This window comes from Asparagus officinalis, chromosome 7, assembly GCF_001876935.1.
Source record: "Asparagus officinalis chromosome 7, Aspof.V1, whole genome shotgun sequence".
NCBI classification, from domain to species: Eukaryota; Viridiplantae; Streptophyta; class Magnoliopsida; order Asparagales; family Asparagaceae; genus Asparagus; species Asparagus officinalis.
Window position 1 is genome coordinate 34,280,657 of NC_033800.1, and position 23,490 is coordinate 34,304,146.

Below are 23,490 nucleotides of genomic sequence, written 5' to 3' on the forward strand. Positions count from 1 at the left end.
TATTTTAGGAGAATTTTTAAAAAGATCATTTTTTAAAAATATTAGCAAAATCGACTGTTTTACATAATAATTAACAAAAATGACTTATTTTTTGCCACACCATCAAGACTGGCAGCAAAGAGGTCAATTTTGTATAAAAATTATTTTTAAAATACACGGGACTAATAGTCCCGTGTAATTAGATAACATTAATTATAAAAGTAATTATAGTCAAAAAATACACAGGACTACTACTCTTGCGTATTTTGCAGTCAGAACCAGAAAATACATGAGACTGCGGTATATGTCCTATATACAATATAATTGCTCCAGGTAAGTAAGTTATAATAGCATTTTTCATTCACATTGTTTGGGGTAAGATTTGATAGGGACCTTGCATCAAAGAGATTTTTTATATTTAAAGTACATGACAAAATATATCATAATCTCCATGCTCTAATTTTGCAAGAAAATAATTCTTCATATTTTTAGTTTTACTTCTATGGTACGGAGAATGAACTATAAAATTGAATTAGAATATTAGATAACGTAAATATGAGTGAAACCACAACTAAAAGTTAATGTGAATATGAGTCAAACAACAACTAAAAGTTTAATGGACATATTGCAAATATATTCACATGAAAAATTCTTTTGCGAATTGAATGATCACCCATCTTTTAAAGACTTCAAGATTTCTAATAAACAAAGATATTGTACTAGATCAATGTGTTTATAACTCACAAATAGTAGATCACGTGGTGACAGTCTGGGTTGAAGGAAATAATGACAATATTTCATTTGAAAGTGAGATTATTGTGTTGATAATCAATCCCGCAAAAAACTTTATTTTTTTTTATTTTTATTCTATTTTTATCAATTTAAATAACCATGATATTCAACCACGTGGATTGCACTTGCAATCTAACTAGTGTTCCACAAATAAGTGACTTGATCCTGTTTTCCTCTTCTTTGGTTTTGCACCGAAAAAATTGTACTATCTCTTCGATGATCAAATTTCTTGAGAATGACGCAAAGTTTCCTTTTTACATTTTTTTTTTCATAGAGCGAGAACCATAGTCACCGTCTGTTGCCACTGAGAGAGAACTTCTCACCGGAAGCGGTTCCAGTGCAGAAATTGGATGAAGACTGATGAATCAACGACACAAGATACATTATATAATGGAACCAGGCTATTAGATTATGAGCTCAGAAAATAACAACACTTGAAATTAATTAAAAAAACTGAAATAAAGAAAAATAATATAGAATGACCCAAACAATGAGCAAGATGCCATAAAATCAGAGACACTAAAAAAAATGCACGGCTAAACCTTAAGCTCTTATTGTTCAACTTTCACAGTTTCAGAACCAGTATTATTGTCTCCCTTCCGTACTAAAAAACTAAATTTCTTATCCAGTCATCATGTTTGCAGCAGCAGAATCACAGCAAACATCTGTACAGCTGTTGTCAACCCCCAAAAAACGAAAGAATTTCCTTGCAATACTCCTACCAAAAAAAAAAAAAAAACTTCTTATTTATTTATTTAGCTTGACTGCTTTATTGGCTGAGGACTTGAGACCTTGGCACCAGGAATAATATTTTCTTCAGCGAACAGCCTTATGAGCTTTCTCTTTGGCCGTGAAGTCGCTCAGGACACGATATTCTTCACTCAGAAGTCTCTCCAACTCGGGATTCTTCTTCAAAGGCGGGTCGGTTTCATCCCGGTAATGGTGCAGAGCCCTACATATGACAACAACAATAAGAGTAACAAAGTTTGATGATGCACACTGAATATGTTTCCAAAAGGTTATTATAGTCTACTATCATATTCTGCATGCAGAGGAAGGATATCCAGTCTGGCCCTTCAAAGTAGTTTGGCCCATTTTGAGATAACACCCAAAAGGTTGGAAACATCACACTACCCCAATACCTTTCCAGGTAAACCCAAAATGTTGGGGGTAATCTGAAAATTGCAAAGCTTTGAGGGGATCAAGTGCATTGCAACCTTTTTGGGGGGTTATCTCAAAATAAGTCCATTGGGTTTTGTAAAATTTACCATAAACTGAATTAGCAAGGATTATTTTGGGGTTTGCGTGCGTTGGGAGAAATTGAGGGTTTATGTGTTAGTGGTAGATATGCAATGGTTAAAGTTTATGCAGTTTCAGATACCTGACAGGGAAACCATGGAAATTGAGGCTCTTTGAAAATACACAAGTGGTAGCAGCTCATAGCAGTAAGTTGTCGGGTGGCGACAACCTTCTGAATAAAGTTATTGATATCTTTTGAAAGTTACTAGCAGATTCAATTTATGAAAATATAGAACCTCAAAGGGCAGCTTACCTTTCATTCCAAATCCTCGACAAATGAACTACCTTAACTGGCTAAATAAAGTTTGGAATGTTAAGGTGGAAAGGAAAAAAGAAAGATGATGAGATGATCATAAAACCAAATGGGAAGATTTGCTAGACTTTTAAGTGTCACATATTCACTTAAAGATATGTGAATAAACTAACTTCTATCTGTGACCACAATGCAAACAAGAGAATTTTAACGAGTCTTGGTACCTTACTGCTTATAAAATCCCAGAAGAACTCACAATGCTTAAAGGTTTAAAAGCTATGACTTAAAATAAAAGCCGAAACTCGCAGTTAAGGTAGTTCATGTGTGGAATAAAGGGTAGTAGATTTGTGAGACGATTTTTTAATACTCTGAAGAATAATTGACAAGCAACAAAGTTATTTTAATTTTTTTTTAAAGTTACTTTTTAACCTTGATGAACTGCCCAACAGGCAAAAGATAATTAACTTAACATCAACACAAGAACAATACCAGTATTTCTCAAGACCATAAAGATTTCCCTTATGGTAGAATTCAAGCGTCAGCTTCTCAAAATCGTCATAAAGATGTTCTATGAATTGTGTCTCCAAAGCATAACTGTAAACAAAAAAAAAAAAAAATGAAACAAATCAGCATACATATGAAGCAAGTGACATATCATGGTGATTACGGCATCTTTTCCAGGGGATCAAATTGGAACTTGAGGGAGATACCTGTAGAACCTGAAGAGACACTCAATACCATAGTCACACTTAGCAGCTTCATCTTCCAGGGCTAGTTTTTTGAACTCTTCATACATGTGTGGCTTAAATTCAGTTCTGAGGAAATATGACCAAAATCGATAGAGTTCGTTCATTTTCTGCAAATAACAAATCAACATTAAATACGATACAAACAAGGAGACTGTGTGCTTGTCCTGAGAATGATAACACATTAACCAGTAGCTTTAAGTAGGAAACAAATCAAAGAACAATGATGAACCAGGACTAGTAATGCTCTAAAGGAATTAAACGCAGGATGTTGACACAATCAAAGAGCATCCATAAAATAATAGAACAGGAAGGATAAGAAATTAAAGCACACTGGAACAATGATAAATTTTCTGGAATTACTGACTAAAAGCAAAGATGTCTGAAAAATTCTCAGAGCAAAATATCGTGAGATAGACCATGCCGTTAAAAGATGATCGTAGTTGCTGTAAGAGTGCCCAGAAAAAATTTCTGAAATTGGAGATCTAGGATATAAAGTATGCAATTAATTATTACGAAGATTTAAAATTTGCTCACAATAATGCCATACCTCGCTGCAACCAATTCCACAGTTCTTTCGATCACTAAGACACCTCTTGCGAAACTTATCATACCTAAATCAAATAACAACAGAACACATCATCAAAAGGATGTTGCAGCACAAAGAGGGAGATGGGATGTGTGTAATTATCATGACTAATTTCTGGCAAGTGTGTGCATGTGCATGCATTTGCGCATGTGTTTGTATATGTGTATAATAGACAGAGAGCTGTACTTCTCCTGCTTAAACTCAATTGTTTCCAACAGCTTGAGGCTAGGATGCTGAAATTGTGTTAAAGATTTTGGCAAATATCCCACAGGTGGACTGCTTCCAGAAAAAAATCCATCAGGCAAAACACTCGACTTTGACAATGTAGGACTGCAAAAATAAAGAATACAATGGATCAAACAAAATAAAACATATTGGAGACCAAAAAAAAAAGAAAAGAAAGAAAAGAACAGAAAAACAACAACTACAACTGCAGGTACAGAATTTTAAATCAGAACTAAAATATGAGCGCACCCATCACTCTCAGCATGTGCTGACCCAAAGAAAGAGCCAAGTGGTGGGCTTTGTGACGCAGCTCCCTGATCATTGTGACTGCTGTTGTGATTCCTAGTATTACTTTGGAAAAATTGCTGATTACTTGAAGAACTTGATTTATTATTGCCTTTGGTTTGCTGTCTCAGACTATGAGAATGACCCAAGTCATCAGTTCCACTGATGTTCACCTTATAATTCAGAGAAGGATTTCCATGGGCGGAGGATTTGGAATCTCCTACTTTGGTCCCAGAATTATGTCTTTGATTTCCAGAATGCTTGGCACGCAACTGTTGCAAGACACAAGGGCATAAATATAGTTCCAGAAACCATAATAGTCAGACGAGGGATAGATGTTAGGAAAGAAACTGAGAAAGAAATAAAGCATATATGCAATTATGCAATATTAAACATTACGCATTACACAAATCACTGAGCTAAAGCTTGAATCTGGTATAAAGCATTTATAAGCACCTTCCCTATTGACTATTCGACCATTGTACTTATCTCCATGCTGCAGAATGATAAGAGAGAGTCAAGCAGGAAAACTGCATAACCAAAATCAAAATATGCCAATAGAGACTGCAAGCAGAAATGAAGTGACAAGTATAAAACACTTCTCCAGGGAAAAATCTGCAATAACCTGTCTTCTTTGGTTTGACCAACCAATGTTCATTTGGTATTTATAGCCCTAGCCTCACCTTCAACTACAATGCTATAGACACTGAGGCTAGTTCACCGATTTAGCTGGGGTGGGACTATGAGAGATCATATGAAATAAAATATACCCGAAAAAGAAAAGAAAGATTCAACCCTATGACTCCTAACTGGTAAACTAACTGCTTACTGTGCACATGTCTAAACCAGAAAGGATTGTGCATTTTCTTATCCTTGAAATGAAAGCTACCACTAACTCCAATCATATACAAACGTCTGTCGTCCTATCTTTTAGACTGTTGACTCTCATCCATCTCAATTCAGCTTCACCTATTTTTTTGTACATACTGCTTAATTTCTGATTTTTGCATGTTGTATCCATAAAGCATCGTGAGTTTTCTAGCTGTATTCCAAACTTTTCCTTGCAAAGTCATTGGAACTATTTGCTCACATACAGTATTCTATAAAAAAATGTTCCAGTTCAACTTCCTTTCCTTAGGAGTCTTGACATCAAGGAAAATTGTTATAATTAAACAAAGATTAGTTTAATGCATGTCTAGGCTTTGGAGATAAACTTTTCTTTCATTTCTTTTTGTTCTTCTATTAAAGTCGCATTTGATTGTTACTAATTTATGTTTCAGATGTTAAGCATCTCTCTAGATTTCTACTTTCGAAATTGTTGCCTGACCATTCTGCCAAATACTGATCAATATCAGAAAATGAGATATCTCATATTTGGTACTAAGGTTTGTAAATTCAATCATGACAAGAAAAGAGCCTTGATGTCATCAATAGTGGTTGGTAATGAATCCATCACCCTGGCATCATTCTCATGCTAATTGATGTCCTTATTTACATTAATTTACCTGTTAGACAAAAAAAGATCCCTTCATAGAGACCACCTTACTAGCAAAAAAACATTAGGATGCTAACTCAAAACATATTTTAAAAAATATGACAAAGAGAACCTCAGCGATATCAAATTTGCAATAACTCATTAAAATCGTATGAACTTGAGATTAAAACCTAACGAACCAAAGCAGGATACACTTCTTGTCAACACATAAATAGAAAGCCCCAAGCAAATTTCAAACTGATAGCCCAATGCACACAAAAAGTACACGCACACACAAACATGCGCACACATGTACGCAAAAAACGCATGCTCCCCACCCACCTACACGCACACACGTATGCACACCAAAGTATTCACACATGTGCATGCACAAGAATACATGAAGTCATATATGCATCATCCATTACTTAACATATGCGTACACACATGAATACATGAAGTCATATGCATTGTTCATCACTTGCATCAGATGAATGCAATGATAACAAACGATCCTATATCTGATCCTGGCTGGAATTTGATTTGATACCATGTTTGCTTTAGTCTCAATGTTATAGGGGGTTATTTGCAACTAGATAAGAATTAGCAGGATTTCAATAAATTCTGAAAATACATTTCGAAGTATAATTAAATTCATTAGGAGTCGTTGAAGAGTATAGGTTTAGAAATATTGCACATTTGGAAGTTTAACTCTCAGAATCAACGAAAAAACTAAAGAAATGAAGATGAATTTCAACATATGAAAATAAATACTGCAACAAAACAATTGCCTTGAGAAACTCTGATCCAAGAAAAGGTACCTAGTTAGAGATAAGACTTATATTTAAATAAAACTCCAACTTATTAAACTATCAAATTCAAATAGGACTCTTCTAATCCAACCTCAAACATTGAGTTTGACCTTAAAAAAATGAACTTATTAACAGTTCTACCCCCAAAAGCAGCTACCCAAATCAAATCAACCAGACCTATTTATACTACTGTAATTGCTTAATTTTAAACAAGGCCTTGTCTTTTTTTTAGGCGGGCTGCATGCTGCATGGTCCACTTGAAATTGGGCCGTATATAATAGACTTCTATCAAATGCAGCGCTCTGTATCAGTTAATTTATGCTTTGAGTGTGAATTAAACATAAAATGCAAAGAAAAGAGTTACTTGACCATTGCTGTCTGGTGTCCACTAAATTCAGTGTCCACATGAGCGAAACATCACCTTTCTATACATGTTTTCCTGGTTCAAAATTAGCTTAGTCATCGCTGTTTGATTTAGGAGCATACTTGTCTTTTCCCCATGCAAAACCTATTAAAGGGCAATTAGTAATAAATAAATTGCATACTTTTGTTCGTGATGCGGTGTATAGGAATGCAATATGCCACTTCATGTGGCATGCTGTACAAGTCAATAGACTTAGTCGAATTGGTATCTAGGACTCTAATGCTTAGAGAGTATTTCTAGGGAAACTTCTCTAAAATAGGCAAATTTTGGGCTCCTACGCATGTATTATCTGGTGCAAAGTGGATAGAGAAGAGATGCGCACAACACATACTTTTGATGACACATACCATGAGCTCCTCAAAGCGTATGGCACATGGAAAACTTGTGGTACATCTGAAGAATTTAAGACGTTCACAATAATGGATAATAATAATAATAGCACTTCAGTTTTTAAGAAAAATGAAATAAAACTACTGTAATTTAAAAAGCAATCTCAAAACTATGAGCTTTATAAATTTGGAAATGAAGTTAATTAAGAAAGGCCAGGTATTAACCCAAAATAAAACAAAAGAGATCATGGAATCAGTTAACCACTTAGCTTTCTTTTTTTCTCGAGTCGATTTGGCCTACCTTGCACCAGACATATGCACTGTTGCCTGTACGGCTATGGGACACGGAAAATCTGTGTAGAGTACGGGAGACGGCTACTATATGTGCGCTCGCGCGTGTTTTGTGTGTGTGTAGTGCGCGCGCGTGCGAGTGGAGCATGTGTGCTTGATGAAATTAATAATTTACAAGATATCAAAAAAATTTCAATTCATATGCTATGAGAATTAAAATCCCTAAACATTTTTAGACTCTATATACGTAGATTGTTTCTATTATATGTAGATTATGAATTAGAAAATATTTTATCTTTAAAATGACACCCAAAAGACCCCTCAAATTATGATTATGAACTAAACACGTGATAAAACAAACCAGACCTGTTCCAATGGTTTTAAGAAGTGGATGTGCGAAATGTAGGCTATAAGTCCAAGAGGTGTATAGCAGGTGTTGGACATTGCATGTATTATATACTTGAATACATGTCTAAATAATTGTATGCATACATCCACGGAGTGTCCAAACTAAATGCCGGTGTCTAGTATGGGTACAGGTATGGAATCATAATAGAAGTAACCATGCAACATAGGGTGTTGACAATAAAAATAATGAATGTACCATGAACCTTTATGCAGTAAGAAGTGCAAGGAGGTGGACTGTATTAAGTAACGACAGGCTACGACCAACAGTTTGAACTTATAAGATAATGAGTAATGATTGCTCTTGTTTCTGCCTTCCTCCCTTTCTCTTTCATGTTTTATATAGAGCAATTATAATTTCCACAAATGGGAACTTAGTTCCTTCTACTAATGACCCTCTTTGTAATTTCAATAGTGGCCTTTATTCTTTTGGAGCATTGATGAACCTACCTGGATACAAGACATCATCATGTATTTCTAAATTGCTACTGAATAAGACACGAAGAGAAACTGCACTTCTACAAATAAGACAAGTAATGGAAAAACACATTAAGAGAAATAAAACAAGATGTTATCAATAACTAAAGGGGAAAGCTTATTTCACTGGTAATGGAACAAGGAAGTTTAATCTTGAGTCAGTCACATGAATTCATAGTGTCCAATCCTACATCTTATAATCAACGAGAAATAATTCTACATAAAGATGAAAAGTCATTACCTGCTCAAAAAATAAAAGAGCCTCATCAACGATAGAAGCTTCCTCGTTTGAAATTGACTCTTTTTCTAGGCCAGATCTATCATTTTCATCTATCCTTGATTCCTGTATATCATTTAAATAGAATGAAAATTTAGAAATTATTCATAACTGCAGAAAAACTGATGTCTATGCAGATTTTGCAAGAATCATGCCCTTAAATTGTGAAATCATCTGACACATGTCCTAAAAGCAATGATATCACTAGTGGGCATATCTTTCTAACATTTAGACCACTAAATGCAACCAAAACAAACTGAGTTATAGGAACGCGACAACAACTGGACAAAAAAATGAAACTAATTTTTCTGAATAAAAAGGGAAAGGCATATAAAATTTGCAAAACAACCTTTATATTAATCATGTATAACAAACACAGTTATTAACTCACAGTAATGCTCATTGCTCATTAAGCCGAATATCAGAGTGAACAAATATACCTCATGATCTGTAGACTGTAGTTGATTTTATTATTAAATTAATATATAATAAGCTAAAGAAGCTGAAAAGATGTTAAAAAAACTACAAAGTTGAACAGGATTTCGTGGCATATTAGGTGTGAGGCTATTTAAGTAATAAACTATAAACCTTACAGAGAGAAGTCCTTACATATTTACCCATCATAAACACAGGACATGATTACAAGCAGCTGCCTACTAACCATGTTGGTTTAAGCACACATACAACCGGGGTATCAATTATTAATTCGCTAGCATGATTTTCTTCAGAAGAACTAGTATGCAGCAATTACGTCCATATTCTCCGTATCTTAGATATGACATTAAGGTGGTACCACTCTGACTTTGACCTTTTAAATATTTATTCATTGAGCATGTTCAAAATCTCGTTGAATAGTGAATGGTGCTTGGAAAATGATATAGATTGAGATGGTCCTAATCAAATAAAAGCATGGAAAAGAAAAACCTCTTGCATCTAAATCAGTACGAATTAGTAGAATAAAGATAAAACATATGGAATATATTTTTGCAGAAACAGTAGAGTATAATATTATGGCGAAGAAGTGACCCCATAGCTCCATAAGGAGAGAAGAAAGAGGAGATTGCTAAGTGAACTATATTGAATCATAGCAACAGAAACAGAACTGCTTAGAGCTTATATATCAGTTAAAAGATACGGTAAAACCCTCAATCTCAAGTACAATTAATGAAGTATATCTAAACAGAAAAGTAAAGAAGATACGAGTGGTGGTATCATTGTCAGCTATTTGTCCTATGTACTTGTATCTTAGCTCATTTGAAGAAAAACAAAACAAAAGCGTAAGATTCAAAAACTAAAGTCCAGAGACATTCGGAAAACTGAAATTCGTGGAAAAATGAATATCTATATGATGGACAGTAATTATGTTTTCCTTATGAATGTTTATGATGTATGACTAATGAGAGCTAATCGGATGGAAAGTGTGTTCTTACAATATGAGAGAGAGAGAGAGAATACAAACATAAACCTAGGTATATAACAAATTAATAATTAACAAGAAAGAGAATACGTAACGAAAATATGGACGAGTATTAAGCTAAAAACATACATACAAAGCATCCATGAATGATGAACCAACAAGTCAAGTGAATGACCAATTAACCATACCAAATGTCGACAGTCAAATCATCAAAACAATATGACATTATGACTTAGTAACAGCTATAGGTAACTAATTCAAAAAAAGTCAATAACCAAGTGCCAGTGATACGTTAAAAGTTTGTGGGTCTCTTTTCACGCCTCAAAGCCCATCAATCATCCGCCCTAAAGCATATAAATGCCAAATAAACAATTAATGAAGGGCATACATGATCTTAGCCACATACATAATTGGCTGCAAAAAGCCACTTTTATGTGATCAATAGCTGCATGTTCAGTGTATATTGCTGATAAATATATGATTACGGGCAATGTACTGTTTCTGATTTATTAAAACCACTGTATGCACACGTGTCAGCTAGCAGCCTAGGACATGTTAAAAAGCTAAATGTCAACTATAAAAAGCTAAATGTCAACTATCAAAAGCTTCCAAAATGCCTCGTACTAGAGCATTCGCAATGATGAGAGGGGGTGGAGGAAAAAGCATGTCTTAACCAACCGCAAGTACCATAAAATGTGTATGTACCATGTACCCTCATCATCACACTAGTCTATTCCTTCTAGTGGGGCTAAGCATGAAAGGAGTCAAAAACACCTGACGAGCCAGAGTGTTGAACAAGCAAGAAAAAGCCAAATAAAGTAGTCATAAATGGAATAAGAATGTAGACAACTGGTGGGAATCTCAAACATGGCAAGAAATACATGTACAATGTCAATAAGTTAGATATAACCTCAAATAAGGATAATATGACGAACTCTAGATGGTATTGATATATGCACTACAAACCAATTAATGCACCAAGCCAAAGGAACTGCTGCAACTGCATTTGGAAGATCAGAATTGCCCCGAAACAAGCAGTCAAGAAAGGAATATAGTTATTAATTTGGGAGACAAACCATAATTTCAAGTTAATAAGGTGTGGGTATGATTAGGTAGATAAATGGAGACTAAGCACTAAAAGAACATGTATCTGATAAATAAATGAGGAAATGAAGCTTAGTTGAGCTAATTGGACAAAAGGATGCTTCTAGATGAGGTTCAGAATAGAGAATCCCTTGAGATGTTTCGATGTAGACAAAGTGAGAAAAACAATGAGAAAAACAATGTGCCAGATAGGAGAGGTAGGACCATACTTGACGACATTACTGGATCAATGATAGGCTTGGATTAAAATGGTAGAGAATGATCTGTCGTTGATAGGCTAGCTGAGACAAAGGCTTTAATTCAAAATAATTAAAGGTCATAAAATTCAAAAATAAATAAATCGTTATATCACATACTCGATTTAAAATGAGAATAAGATTTTTGTTCTTATTGTTAATTTTGCTGGCTTGCACACAATATGAGTATTACCATTGATGTGTTTGGTGATTTCTGCTCTATGAGAAATCTATATAATTCAATCATAATCAACAAGGCATGAGAGTCAATATTTTTGGAAAAGAAAAGAAGGAAAAATGATATAGTACAACAAGCCGAAGGCCGCAGATAAAAATTGTAGATAGACCCATATGATCAATTCCACATGACAACAAACTTCAGGAATAACATATATTGGAGAAGTGTTATTTATGCACCAAAGAAAATTAGCATTGCTTATAATTATGAGTAACCTTTAGAACTTGCCAGAGAAATATGGTATAAAAAATTATTTGAAAAAAGAGGAAGAATGAATGGAAGATAAAAGAAGAAATATAATGATATTCTTACCTGGCTAACATTAACAAGTTTTTGCAGATCTTGGTCATTGACATCCATCCCGTTGTCTTCGTTATCAATTCTGCTAAAAAATCAATTCATTTAAGAACAGAAGAAAGAACGCCAGAATCAAATAAACAATGACGAATAACTATACAAACTTTCCTAAAATATGATTTTTTTGGAATTAGATCATATAAGTGCTTCGTTTATGCCATCTTCAACTTTATAATTTTGATCGCAGCATTATACTTTACATCTAGATTTATATTTTGTCAGACATAAAAAAATTTACTTGCCTCTGCATATCTGCTAAAAAAATATTTATGTTTATGTGATTTTTTTATTTTTTATTTTGTTCTGTTTTTTATTTTTAAGTTTTAAAATAGTTGTTGCCTTTCATCACCAGGTAATTGCATTGGCTTTAAACCTCTGCCCTAATACAATAGATCGTATGCCCTATTTTAGTATTGCCTTTAACATTTAAAATTCTTCAATTAAAAAAGTGGAAAGAGGACAACTGAGTATCCTTCAAGAAAAACAGCAACAAACATCCAAAGAAAACATAAGCTCTCAGGAGAACATCAACTCAAGTTAGCTAAAAGACAATTGACTACTTAAAAAAAAAAAAACCAGGCATAAGGGGGAATGCAATTCAGATTATTCAAGATTTTAATTCTAAAAGAAACACTATAATAAAACATTCGAGGGTCATCCTTGAGATTTGTGAATAAACAAGGAGAAAATGCAATTTCAGAGCATCCAAGATTGTCATTAAATTGACTCACCACCCCCATATTCAAATTGTGTAATTAAGATAATTATAAAGTTATCCTATTTACATAGAATAAGAAATTGACTTTACCTGCTTGCAAAAAGCATGAAGAAGCATCCCGTGTCTTGAAATATTAAAGCTTTATAATATCTGCTTATATTGCATGTGCAAAAGAATTTGTTGGGAAACAAAAAGATGCAACTAACTACACGTTTGAAGGGAAAAGAATAGGACGGAGGCTCCTCCCGTACCCAGTCCTGGGCATTTAAATAATTGGGTTTTAAATTTAGAGTACTACTAGGTTTAAAATAAGGATCCTAAGGGTTTTAAAAGAATAAGACTTGCAGATAAGGATCCTAAGGGTTTTAAAATAAAATATTATCTTTTATCATATACTCAAGTATTTGGGCTCAAATAGAAGTTTGTTTAAATTCAGAGTACTACTAGGTTTAAGATTGGATAAATAGCACAAGTAATTGTTTCACTTATATTCAAAGATAAACACGTTTTTGGGTAGAGTTCTCTGAGATAAACACGTTTTTGGGTAGAGTTCTCTGAGTATATTAGAATTTCCTTAGTTTAGCTGAGTCATGCTTATCCTGACCTTGCAAAACTGACATTTAAAAAAAAAACATAGAAGAGAACTGTAATCTGTTTGAAACTCCCATGGAATTATCTGCCCCGTACATCTTTTATCTTTTATCTTTTAGAAAAAATCATAGAAGAGAACTGTAATTTCTGATCTAGGTTGAAATTTGAATGGAGATTTCTGAGCTGTGTTCCCATCATCAGTTCGGTTCATGCGTAACCTATCCTTATCCCCATCAAAAGATTATTGTAGAGAAATAGAAAATGCCAAGATTTATTGTTCATATAATCCTAACCTCTTTTAAATATAGATTAGGAGAATATTACAAAATGGTTATGAAATAAAATCATATCCAATCACGTCATAGTATCTCAATAATATCTCATCATATCTATTAAATCTACAAATACCAAATTATTGATAATATCTAAGTCTCCCCCTCAAGCTAGAGCATATCATATCATCATATACTTATATGTTGTAAAAGTGAAAAACACTTGAAAAGATAATGTTATAAAAGAAGAATGAATAATTAAAGCCAATAAGACAAGATGATTAATTAAAAGTGGGCTAGAATGAAACTAAAGAGAATATAAATTTTGTTGCTAATCACTGATAGACTTTAGAAAAAAATCATAAAATAAAAATTAATGCTAACTCTGTTACATTTTTATATGATAAAAGTATCCACATAACTATATAAAAAATTAAAAGAGTCCGTGAAAATCACTTCTAAAGATTCCTGATTTTACTCAAAAAATTAAGCTATTTTAAAAAATATTAAATAATTTAAAATTGTGTTGTATTTATAAAGAGCATTGATGAAGATGCTTTTGTTTTAGCAGCTTGTTCTGAATGAGCCATGCATATTAGCTTTAATGTGTAATATTTTTTTTTATCGTGTTATATGGATGTCTGCTTGGTTTGCTTATATATCTCTTATTTCTTTAATAAGTTGATATATTATTAACACAGTTTACTATGATATGCATATCTTTCATACAAATTTGAGACATGTATAAGATGAATTTTATATTTAGTGACCTTTAATAATAATTTTAGTTGTAAAATATGTTACCTTTATATTTAAAGATCTTGAAATTTGACAGTACTATTACATGCTTATCTTTGATCGTGTTCTTAAAATTTGATCTTTCATTGGTAGTCATATCCCTAAATAAGGATACTTGTAGAGTCGTGCCACTATATAGAGAAAAGAAAAATTTTAATTTTAATTTTTTTACTTACACTATGGTAACTAAGTATCATGTGCATATTTTTTGTCCATTATAGTGATTTTTCTCATCTTATCTAGTTTATTATATCTCGTAATATAGTTGATCAATGACTTCACTTTAGTTTCTATTACAAGATTATTTATATAAAATTTTATATTAAGTTTATGATTCCTTCAGTATTTTTAGAATAAAGTATGAAAATTTATAAGTACTTACTAGTTTTTCTTGTACTTTTCATGAATAATATTTTTTTAATTAGGATATAATTGTTCAATATGTTCTTCAAGAAGAACTCGGTTAGTGCTTCTTTGCTCGATATGCTTTTTATCAATGTCAATTCTGATGATTCATGAATTTTTCTGAATTTTGAGTTTATTTCCTTCACTTCTCCATTTGAAATGAAAACAATTTAGTTCTTTTAAAGGATATCTCTGAACTTTCTGATAGTTTTTCCATAAATAACTCCTTGTATTTTGTTTACTTTATAAATAAATATTATCAACATTAGAGATAAATATTTATACATTATAATCAATTAATGCTAACCTATTATATCTTAATGTAATAATATCAAAAAATTTCTCCTTTCTTTGCCAAATTTCAGTCTTTTGTGATTTAAACTTTTGAGGTGTGTTTTACAATTTTTAAACTTTGATAGTATTTTATGAAAATTTTAAATTTTAAGTTGGGCGCTTATAATTTTTATGGTTCGTGTATTGGTGATAAGTTTTTAAATGTTAGAACATTTCTCGTAACTCTGAAAATTTGAATGTATTTTTATAATTACTAAAATTTTGGGTTATTTTTTAAAAATTTTAAATTTTTAGCAATCTGTTGATAATTTTTAAATTTCATATGTACCAGTTATAAGTTATAAATTTTAGAGTTTTTAATAATTTTTTACTTTTTTAAGAGAGTTTTTGTAATTTTTGTACCTTTGAGGTTATTGTTTTTACTAATTTTAAATTTCTATGTGCCTAATGGTAATCCCTGAAATCCACCTATGTTGTTTCTAAGTTTTGAAATCTTTAAATTTTAGAATGTTTTTTTTTGTAATTTAAACATGGCTAAATGGTACTTATATTTTCAGGGTGTTTTTGTAAATTTTGAATTTTAAATTTTTTTTTGTAGTTTTTGAAACTTTAAGAGCGTTTTCTATAAATTATAAATTATGTAGGGGATATTTATAATATCTATACTTTTAATATTCTATTAGGTTAGAAATTATCAGGATTTTTATAAATTTTATAATTTTGAGGGTTTTATTTTTAATTTGTTAAAAGTTCAGATTGTGTATTACAATTTCCATAAATTTTTAGGGGTTGTTTGTGTTATTTGTAGGTTTTTAGTATGTTTAGAGGTTTGGAATTTTCAAGGTGTTTGTTATAAATTTAGTATTTTTAAGGGTATTTTTGTAATTTTTAAAACTTACAAGATATTTTCTCCAAAGTAAAAAAAAAACTTATAGTTTCTAGTTAGCATATGTTTTTCAGATTTTTCACTGAATTAAGATAAGTAAAATTTATAATTTTCAAGATGCTTTAATAAAATTTTGAATTTATAAGTGTGTTTTTGTAATTTAAAAAATTTAGAGAATATTTTTTACAAAGTCCAAAAAAATAGGTGCTGGTTAGCATATGTTTTTTAGATTTCTCTACGAATTAAAATAAGTAAATAATTTGAATTATATGAAACGTATTTATTTTATCCAATAACATGTTAAGTCTCATTACGGATAGAATAAATCATTTGGTTACCAATTCAAAAGAAGATAGGATAACTAGAATAGATTAGGATAATAATGTAATATTAAAAAAACTAAGGATAATATTGACCATAGAAAGATTTTCTCGAACTCGTACTTTTAAAAAAAATATGTATATATATATATATATCTTTAAAAGAGCGAGTTTGGGAAAAACTTTCTATGGACAAAAATACCCTTGACCAATTTAGATATTATGTTATTATCACATCTTATCCTGATTAATTTTAATTCGTATTTGTAGGAATAAGGTTCAATTATCCTATCCTATCCTAATCAATACGTAGATAAGCTTATATTTGATTTACATATGTTAAAGGTAGAATTTTGACAATCTAAATTTATATTTACTAGAGAAAAGAGACAAATATTTAAAATTTTAACAATCTAAATTTAATTTGGTACTAACAAGTAAAAAAATAAAACTCTTTATCTTATCATCTATTTATCTATATTTACATTAAAAATGAAGACTTTAAAATTTTAGCAATCTAAATATTAGAATTTGTTACCTAACAAGTAAAAAAATAGAGCTCTTTATGTTGTCGTTCGTTTTTTTATTTAAATTTAAAAATAAATAAAATAGATAATATTATGAAATATTCTCACTTGCTAAATTATTTTCATAATTAAGGAGATAAATGTCTATGTGAGTGACAAAGCTAGAAAATATCTAAAATCCTAGAATTTACACAACCAGTAGAAATGGCCAAATAAACATAATTTGAAGATTTTATAAACCTAAAATATTATTAGTAGAAATGGCCAAAATACTTTTAAATTTTGTATATTAGGTGCTGAAACCCAGAAGACTTTATAATATAAAAAATTTAGTAGAAAAATCCCAGGTTTTACAAAATCATACTCCCTTTAAAAGCACGAGTTCGGGAAATCTTTCTGTAGATAAAAATACCCCTATAAAGTTTGAACTACTCTATCTATAATTAAATTCTAATTTTTAAATTGAATCATGCGGTCCTTGCTTCTCCACCCGATTTCTGTAGAGTTTAAGTAGTACATGGATCATGGATGGATGCAAGAAGAAGACATTGAATTTGAGATTTTGGTTTGTTTTTTGTTTTTGTTTCTTAAGGAATTAGAGTTCGTTAAGGGATTAGAGGAGTTTGGAGATAACAAATTTAAAGAAGAGTAAATAATTATATATCCATCGTCAGTTACGTCGCTGGTTGATGATGTAATATAATTTAAAGGAAAGACCAGTTAACTAAGTCAGTTGTTGAACTAAAGGGTATAAATTAAACGATACGCCTACGGTTTAAAATAGTTAATTTAGGGTTTTGAAAAAAACAAGCTAGGCTTATCATCATCATCATCTGTCTCTCTTCCAGGGCAACCAACGAGCTGCAATTCAAGTCGACCCGTCTGAACTCAGATTCTAGTGTAAGCAGTTCCCTTTCTCAACCAGTACTGTCATCAGGATTTTATTGTGAAGCTGATCTCTTCTTGGCTCATAATTCATCTAATTTCATTATTTTGTTTTGTTTTTTTTCCAGTGATCAGTCAAATCAAAAAAGAGCAGCATGTGTTACATCATGTTAACCAACAAAACCGATGACTACATCGCCTATAGGGTAACTCTTGTTGGGGTTTTTTCTTTCAGTTGGATTAAGAAAAGACATAAAATAATACCAACTAAATTCATGTCTCTTTTTTTTAAGACTGATTCAAAGATTTGATATTTTGCTGATTTTTTTATTTTTTTTGTTAGCTAAAATTTTGGTCTTTGTTTGTTATTTTGTTAGTGGAGTAGTTGTTAATAAATCTAAAATTAGATTTGATTTTTATGGTGATTAAGTTGTTTTGTAAGCCTATAAAAGGTACTTTTAGTTTATGAATAAAATGTAGCAAAATCTTCTCCTCTTTTTTCAACATGGTATCAGAGCTCCAGTTTTCTTGGGTTTGTGAGGATTTAAAAAAATAGAGTGATCAACCTTTGTTTTTAATGTCATCCAACAATTTTTTCGCTTCCATACCCCATACTCATGGAGAGATTGAGACAAGTGCTCTATCAATATTTGTGGAGAGATGTGCTCCTTTAAGAGAATGTTGGTGATTATGTGCATCAACAAGATAGAGATGAGAAGTGCATCACAAAGTAAAGAGAAGTGCTTTACAAGATTATGGGGAGAAGTGCTCTATGAAGATTCAAGAGGAATGACAAGAAACTTTGAATCAAGGGGGAATGTTGAAGACTGATTCAAAGATTTGATATTTTGCTGATTTTTATGTTTTTTTTGTTAGCTAAAATTTCGGTCTTTGGTTGTTATTTTGTTAGTGGAGTAGTTGCTAATAAATCTGAAATTAGTTTAGATTTTTATGGTGATTAAGTTGTTTTGTAAGCCTATAAAAAGGCACTTTCAGTTTATGAATAAAATGTAGCAAAATCTTCTCCTCTTTTTTCAACATCTTTTCTTGTTTCCCCCTTTTCTGGTTTGCTTTAGCTTCATTCGGATGCCGTAGAGAACCACCTCGGTCATCCCAACAGAGAGATCCTCTCGCCCCGATCCACATGCAAAGTCGAGGTAATTTTTTTGTAATATTGTTTATGAATATATGATACACGTATCTGGTGTAGTTGGACTATTTACTTATTTATTTGGTTATTAGTAATAATGCTACCGCGGAGGAAAGCACCACATCGCCAAGAGCAGTTGTGATGACATTATGTACAAATGGGTAATTTAATCAAAATTTTTATGTAGCTTTAAGTTTGTTTTAATTCAGATTTATGATGCATTTTCACTTGTGCATTGCAACGACGTGTGTTTCTTTGTTTGTTTTGATCTATTATAATGCTCCTACATTGCACGTGAACATACCTTTTTTATACTCTTTTCATTAGAGTGCAAACCTATGATTGTACTAATATAAAATTCTAATATTAATAAACTGTGTTGTATACAAAGAATATTGTATGAGTAATTTCTATATTTTGGGTATTTATCATAATTTAGTATTAATTTATTTAGATGCTTATAACAAATTAAATAATTCTTTAATATTATAATATATAATTATAGTTTTTAACTATAACATAGAATAATGATAACGAATTATATGCTATTTACCTCCTTTTAAAAGCACGAGTTCAGGAAAATGTTTTCATGGTCAATACTACCATTCACTATTTTGAATATTTCATTTAAATATTAATCTATTCTAATTTTAATCATGTCTTATCTAATTCCACGTGAACTATCTATAGGTCAACAATTTAAAATAAGTTATTTTGAATATTTCACTTAAATCTTAATCTATCCAAATACTAATTGTATCTTATATTAACTCCATATGAACTACCTATAGCGCAAAAATATAGAAAAAATAAGATTAAGAAATTATATGTAGATAACATATTACAATACATTTAGTATTATAAAAAAACCCAAAATTTTCAAAAATTGCATATAATAGCCTTAAAAGTTTAAAATTACACAAAACACTTTGACTTTTTAAAACTTAAAGATTAACATGAAATCTAAAAGTTTAAAACTTGTAATTAACACCCTCAATATTTTAAAATTTGCAAAAACAATCTAAAAAGTTTAAAGGCTAAATTACAGTTATATACCCTATTTTATTTCGTTCTTGAAGTAGTTATATACCCTAAGTTACAAAATATAGCAAAAAATACTCTAAGTTGGCAAAATTTTGCAAGTTGGTACCTTCTATTAACCAACTGTGAGAATATTCTCTAGAATATTCCCACATGCTAAACCTATGATCAAGTTGAATACTTCTTACCCTCATTTATTATATTATTTACTGTATTATCTACCCCCCTGCAAATTAGATTATTTCCATTATCATCATCTTCTTTTCGTGACCTCCAACTTCTTCTTCACCTTGAAAAACATATAGAACAATTATGTCTTAAAAAACATTATTCATGAAAAGTATAAGAAAAATTAGTAAGTACTTATAAACTTTATTCTAGAAATACTGAATGAATCATAAACTTAATATAAAATTTATATAAATAATCTTACACTAGAAACTAAAGTGAAGCCATTAACTAACTACATTGCGAGTTATAATAAACTAGATAAGATGAGGAAAATCACTATAACGGACAAAAATATGAACATGATACTTAGTTATCATAGTGTAAGTAAAAAAAAATTAAAATTAATATTTTTCTTTTCTCTATATAGTGGCATGACTCTGCAAGTAACCTTATTTAGGGATATGACTATCAACGAATGATCAATTTTTAAGAACACGATCAAAGATTAGCATGTAATAGTACTGTCAGATTTCAAGATCTTTAAATATGAAAGTAACATATTTTACAACTAAAATTCTTATTAAAGGTCACTAAATATAAAACTCATCTTATACTTGTCTAAAATTTGTATGAAAGATATGCATGTCATCAAATTGTGTTAATAATATATCAACTTATTGAAGAAATAAGAGATAGATAAGCAAACCAAGCAAACATCCATATAACACGATAAAAAAAATATAGTACACTTTAAAGCTAATATGCAGGGCTTATTCAGAATAAGCTGCTAAAACAAAAGTATCTTCATCAATGCTCTTTATAAATACAACACAAATTTAAATTATTTAATATTTTAAGAAATAGCTTAATTTTTTGAGTAAAATCAAGAATCTTTAGAAAAAAATTTCATAAACTCTTTTAATATTTTTATATGGTTATTTGGATGCTTTTATCATATAAAAGTATACTAGAGTTAGCATTAATCTTTATTTTATGATTTTTTTAAAGTCTATCAGTGATTGGCAACAAAATTTATATTCTCTTTAGTTTTATTCTAATTTTAATTAATCATCTTGGCTTATTGGCTTTAATTATTCATCCTTATTTTATAACGTTATTTTTAAGTGTTTTTTACGTTTACAACATTATACATTTTCAAGTCAAGCTTGGTTTCATGTTGATCCAAATAATGTGAGAATTCAAATTAGCTTTAAATTATAGTTATTTCTTGTCAATTCAATTCTTACATGAAAATTTTAAATTTGGTGTAGTCCATTCAAACAAACATTAGAGAAAATAAATAATTACAATAGTAAAGTTTGAAAACATAAGTGAGCAAAAACAATCAAAGTGGAACTGAGGAACAAATTTTAGTAAAGAAATTACTCAAAAATATTTAATCATAATATTTAACCACGTGCATTGCACGTGCATAAAAACTAGTATATAGAAAAATCCTTGGTTTTACAAAATTCTAAAAGAATTCCTCACATTTCAAAGTATCCTAATTAATAGAAATATCTTTAACATGATTTCATTGTGATCATGTTCTAATTAATTGAATTATCTTTAGCAAGATACAAGCTATAAGTAAATTTTCAATCTCCACGTTTAACTATTTCAAAAGAAATTAAAAAATATATAAAATCTCCTAACTTAATAAATTTATTTACTAGAGAAAACATATAAAGATTCAAAATTTCCACCATCTAAAGATTTAAATTATGTACCTAACAAGTAAAAAAATAGGACTCTTTATCTTATGATCCATTTATTTATGTTTAAATTTAAAAACAAAGATAAAGATAATTAGACAATATTATGAAATATTCTTACTTCCTAAATTATCTTCACATTTGAGAAGATGTATATTAATTATGTGTTATTAACAAAGCTAGAAATATCCAAAATTTATAGAACTTTACTAACTCGTAGAAATATCCAAAGGACTTCCACAATTTGAAATTAGAAAATAAAAAATAACTTAGAAAATTAGTAGAAATGACCAAAAGAGTTTCAAAATTTTCATATTTTGTGAAAAAGTTTATAGAACTTATTGAAACTCTAATGACACTAAAATATTAAAAAATTTATAGAGAAAATCTATGATTTCATTGAATTTGTAAAAAAGAAGGCTAGATTTTATAAAATCCGTGAAAATTATAGAATTACAAACATTCTAAATTTTTATGGAAAATTTTCTAATTTTATAAAACATAAGAACAAATAACCCTAATCCTTTAAAAAGACGGCTGAATTTTTATTAAGACCATCTCCAACCACCCTCCATATCTCTAAAATCTCTAAATTTGGAGAATGGAACCTCTCCAACCACTCCCCAAATTTGGAGATCTCCAAATTTGACCCTCCAAATTTGGAGGGTGGGGAGAAAAAATGGAGGGTCTCTCCATAACACTATTCATAATTTTTTAATTACAATTTTGTCATTTTTAACTATTTGATTTCTTAAAAATTACCACTTTGCCATCCTTCTTAGTAATTTAAATTAGATGTTTAATTTCAAATAAATATAGTTAAAAAATTATTAATCTAATATTTGAAATCATTATATATTTGGAAAGGGCTCGCTGAGATCTTTAAAATGAAACTAAGATTAATTTATTTTAGTATTATTATAAAATTATTAATTTTTAAATTAAATAAATAAGTATCAAACATGAAAATTTAAATACGGGGATCTATTTAATTCGCTTCATAAAAAAATATAAGCATAAATTACAATATTTAAATTACATTCTGTTTTAATATGTTGTATTGCAGTATTAATATTGAGTTTATTTTAAATCTATCATCGACACCTTTATAATATTATAATTTTTTTCCCAAATAAATTATTAACAATAAAATTAATAACGTAAACTATATCCAACATTATTTAATTTATATGGCTTTTTTGACAATAAAAATAAAAATAAAAACATTTGGAGGGTGTGGGTTGGAGCAACCCTCCAAATTTCACCCTCCAAATTGGAATATTCCTAGAATATTCTAATTTGGAGGGCCAAATTTGGAGGGTATGGTTGGAGATGCCCTAATATACAAAAAGACTTTGAAATTTCAATTTTTTTTCAAATAGGGTGAATCTAGATAGTAAGAAAATATCATGAAATTTAATTAAACAAGCTCAATAAGGAACAATAATGGAATTTAGGACGCGTATACGACCATCATCTACAGAATAATTTTTGCAACAAGCGCAAACATGTATTCCATTTATTCATAAATTATATACATTAATAAGTATATGAGCACACATATGGGTTTTTTTATATGAGTCACTTAAACCATTGGTATTAATATTACTCCCTTAAATTTTTTTATTTTTTGATATTAGTTTCTCCAATTGCAAGAAGTCGTAGATATTAATCAGCAACCCCCCCCCCCAGCCCCCCCCCCCCCCCA

The 23,490-nt window shown here is 30.4% G+C and overlaps 1 protein-coding gene across 2 annotated transcripts in view; it reads right to left on the reverse strand.

Annotated features, from left to right (window-relative positions):
• LOC109848863 (la-related protein 1A-like) overlaps positions 1,292-23,490 on the reverse strand; it is a 38,412-nt gene continuing 16,213 nt past the window's right edge. Inside the window, exons 7-14 of one of the 2 annotated variants that reach the window (XM_020418575.1) lie at positions 11,965-12,037; positions 8,622-8,723; positions 4,133-4,440; positions 3,845-3,988; positions 3,620-3,683; positions 3,034-3,179; positions 2,813-2,917; positions 1,292-1,723 (exon numbers count right to left, since the gene is read on the reverse strand). In XM_020418575.1, the coding sequence (XP_020274164.1) occupies positions 1,588-1,723; positions 2,813-2,917; positions 3,034-3,179; positions 3,620-3,683; positions 3,845-3,988; positions 4,133-4,440; positions 8,622-8,723; positions 11,965-12,037 (1,078 nt within the window). In that variant the 3' untranslated portion in view covers positions 1,292-1,587. The remainder of the gene's footprint in view (positions 1,724-2,812; positions 2,918-3,033; positions 3,180-3,619; positions 3,684-3,844; positions 3,989-4,132; positions 4,441-8,621; positions 8,724-11,964; positions 12,038-23,490) is intronic. The other variant, XM_020418576.1, reaches the window with a different exon arrangement.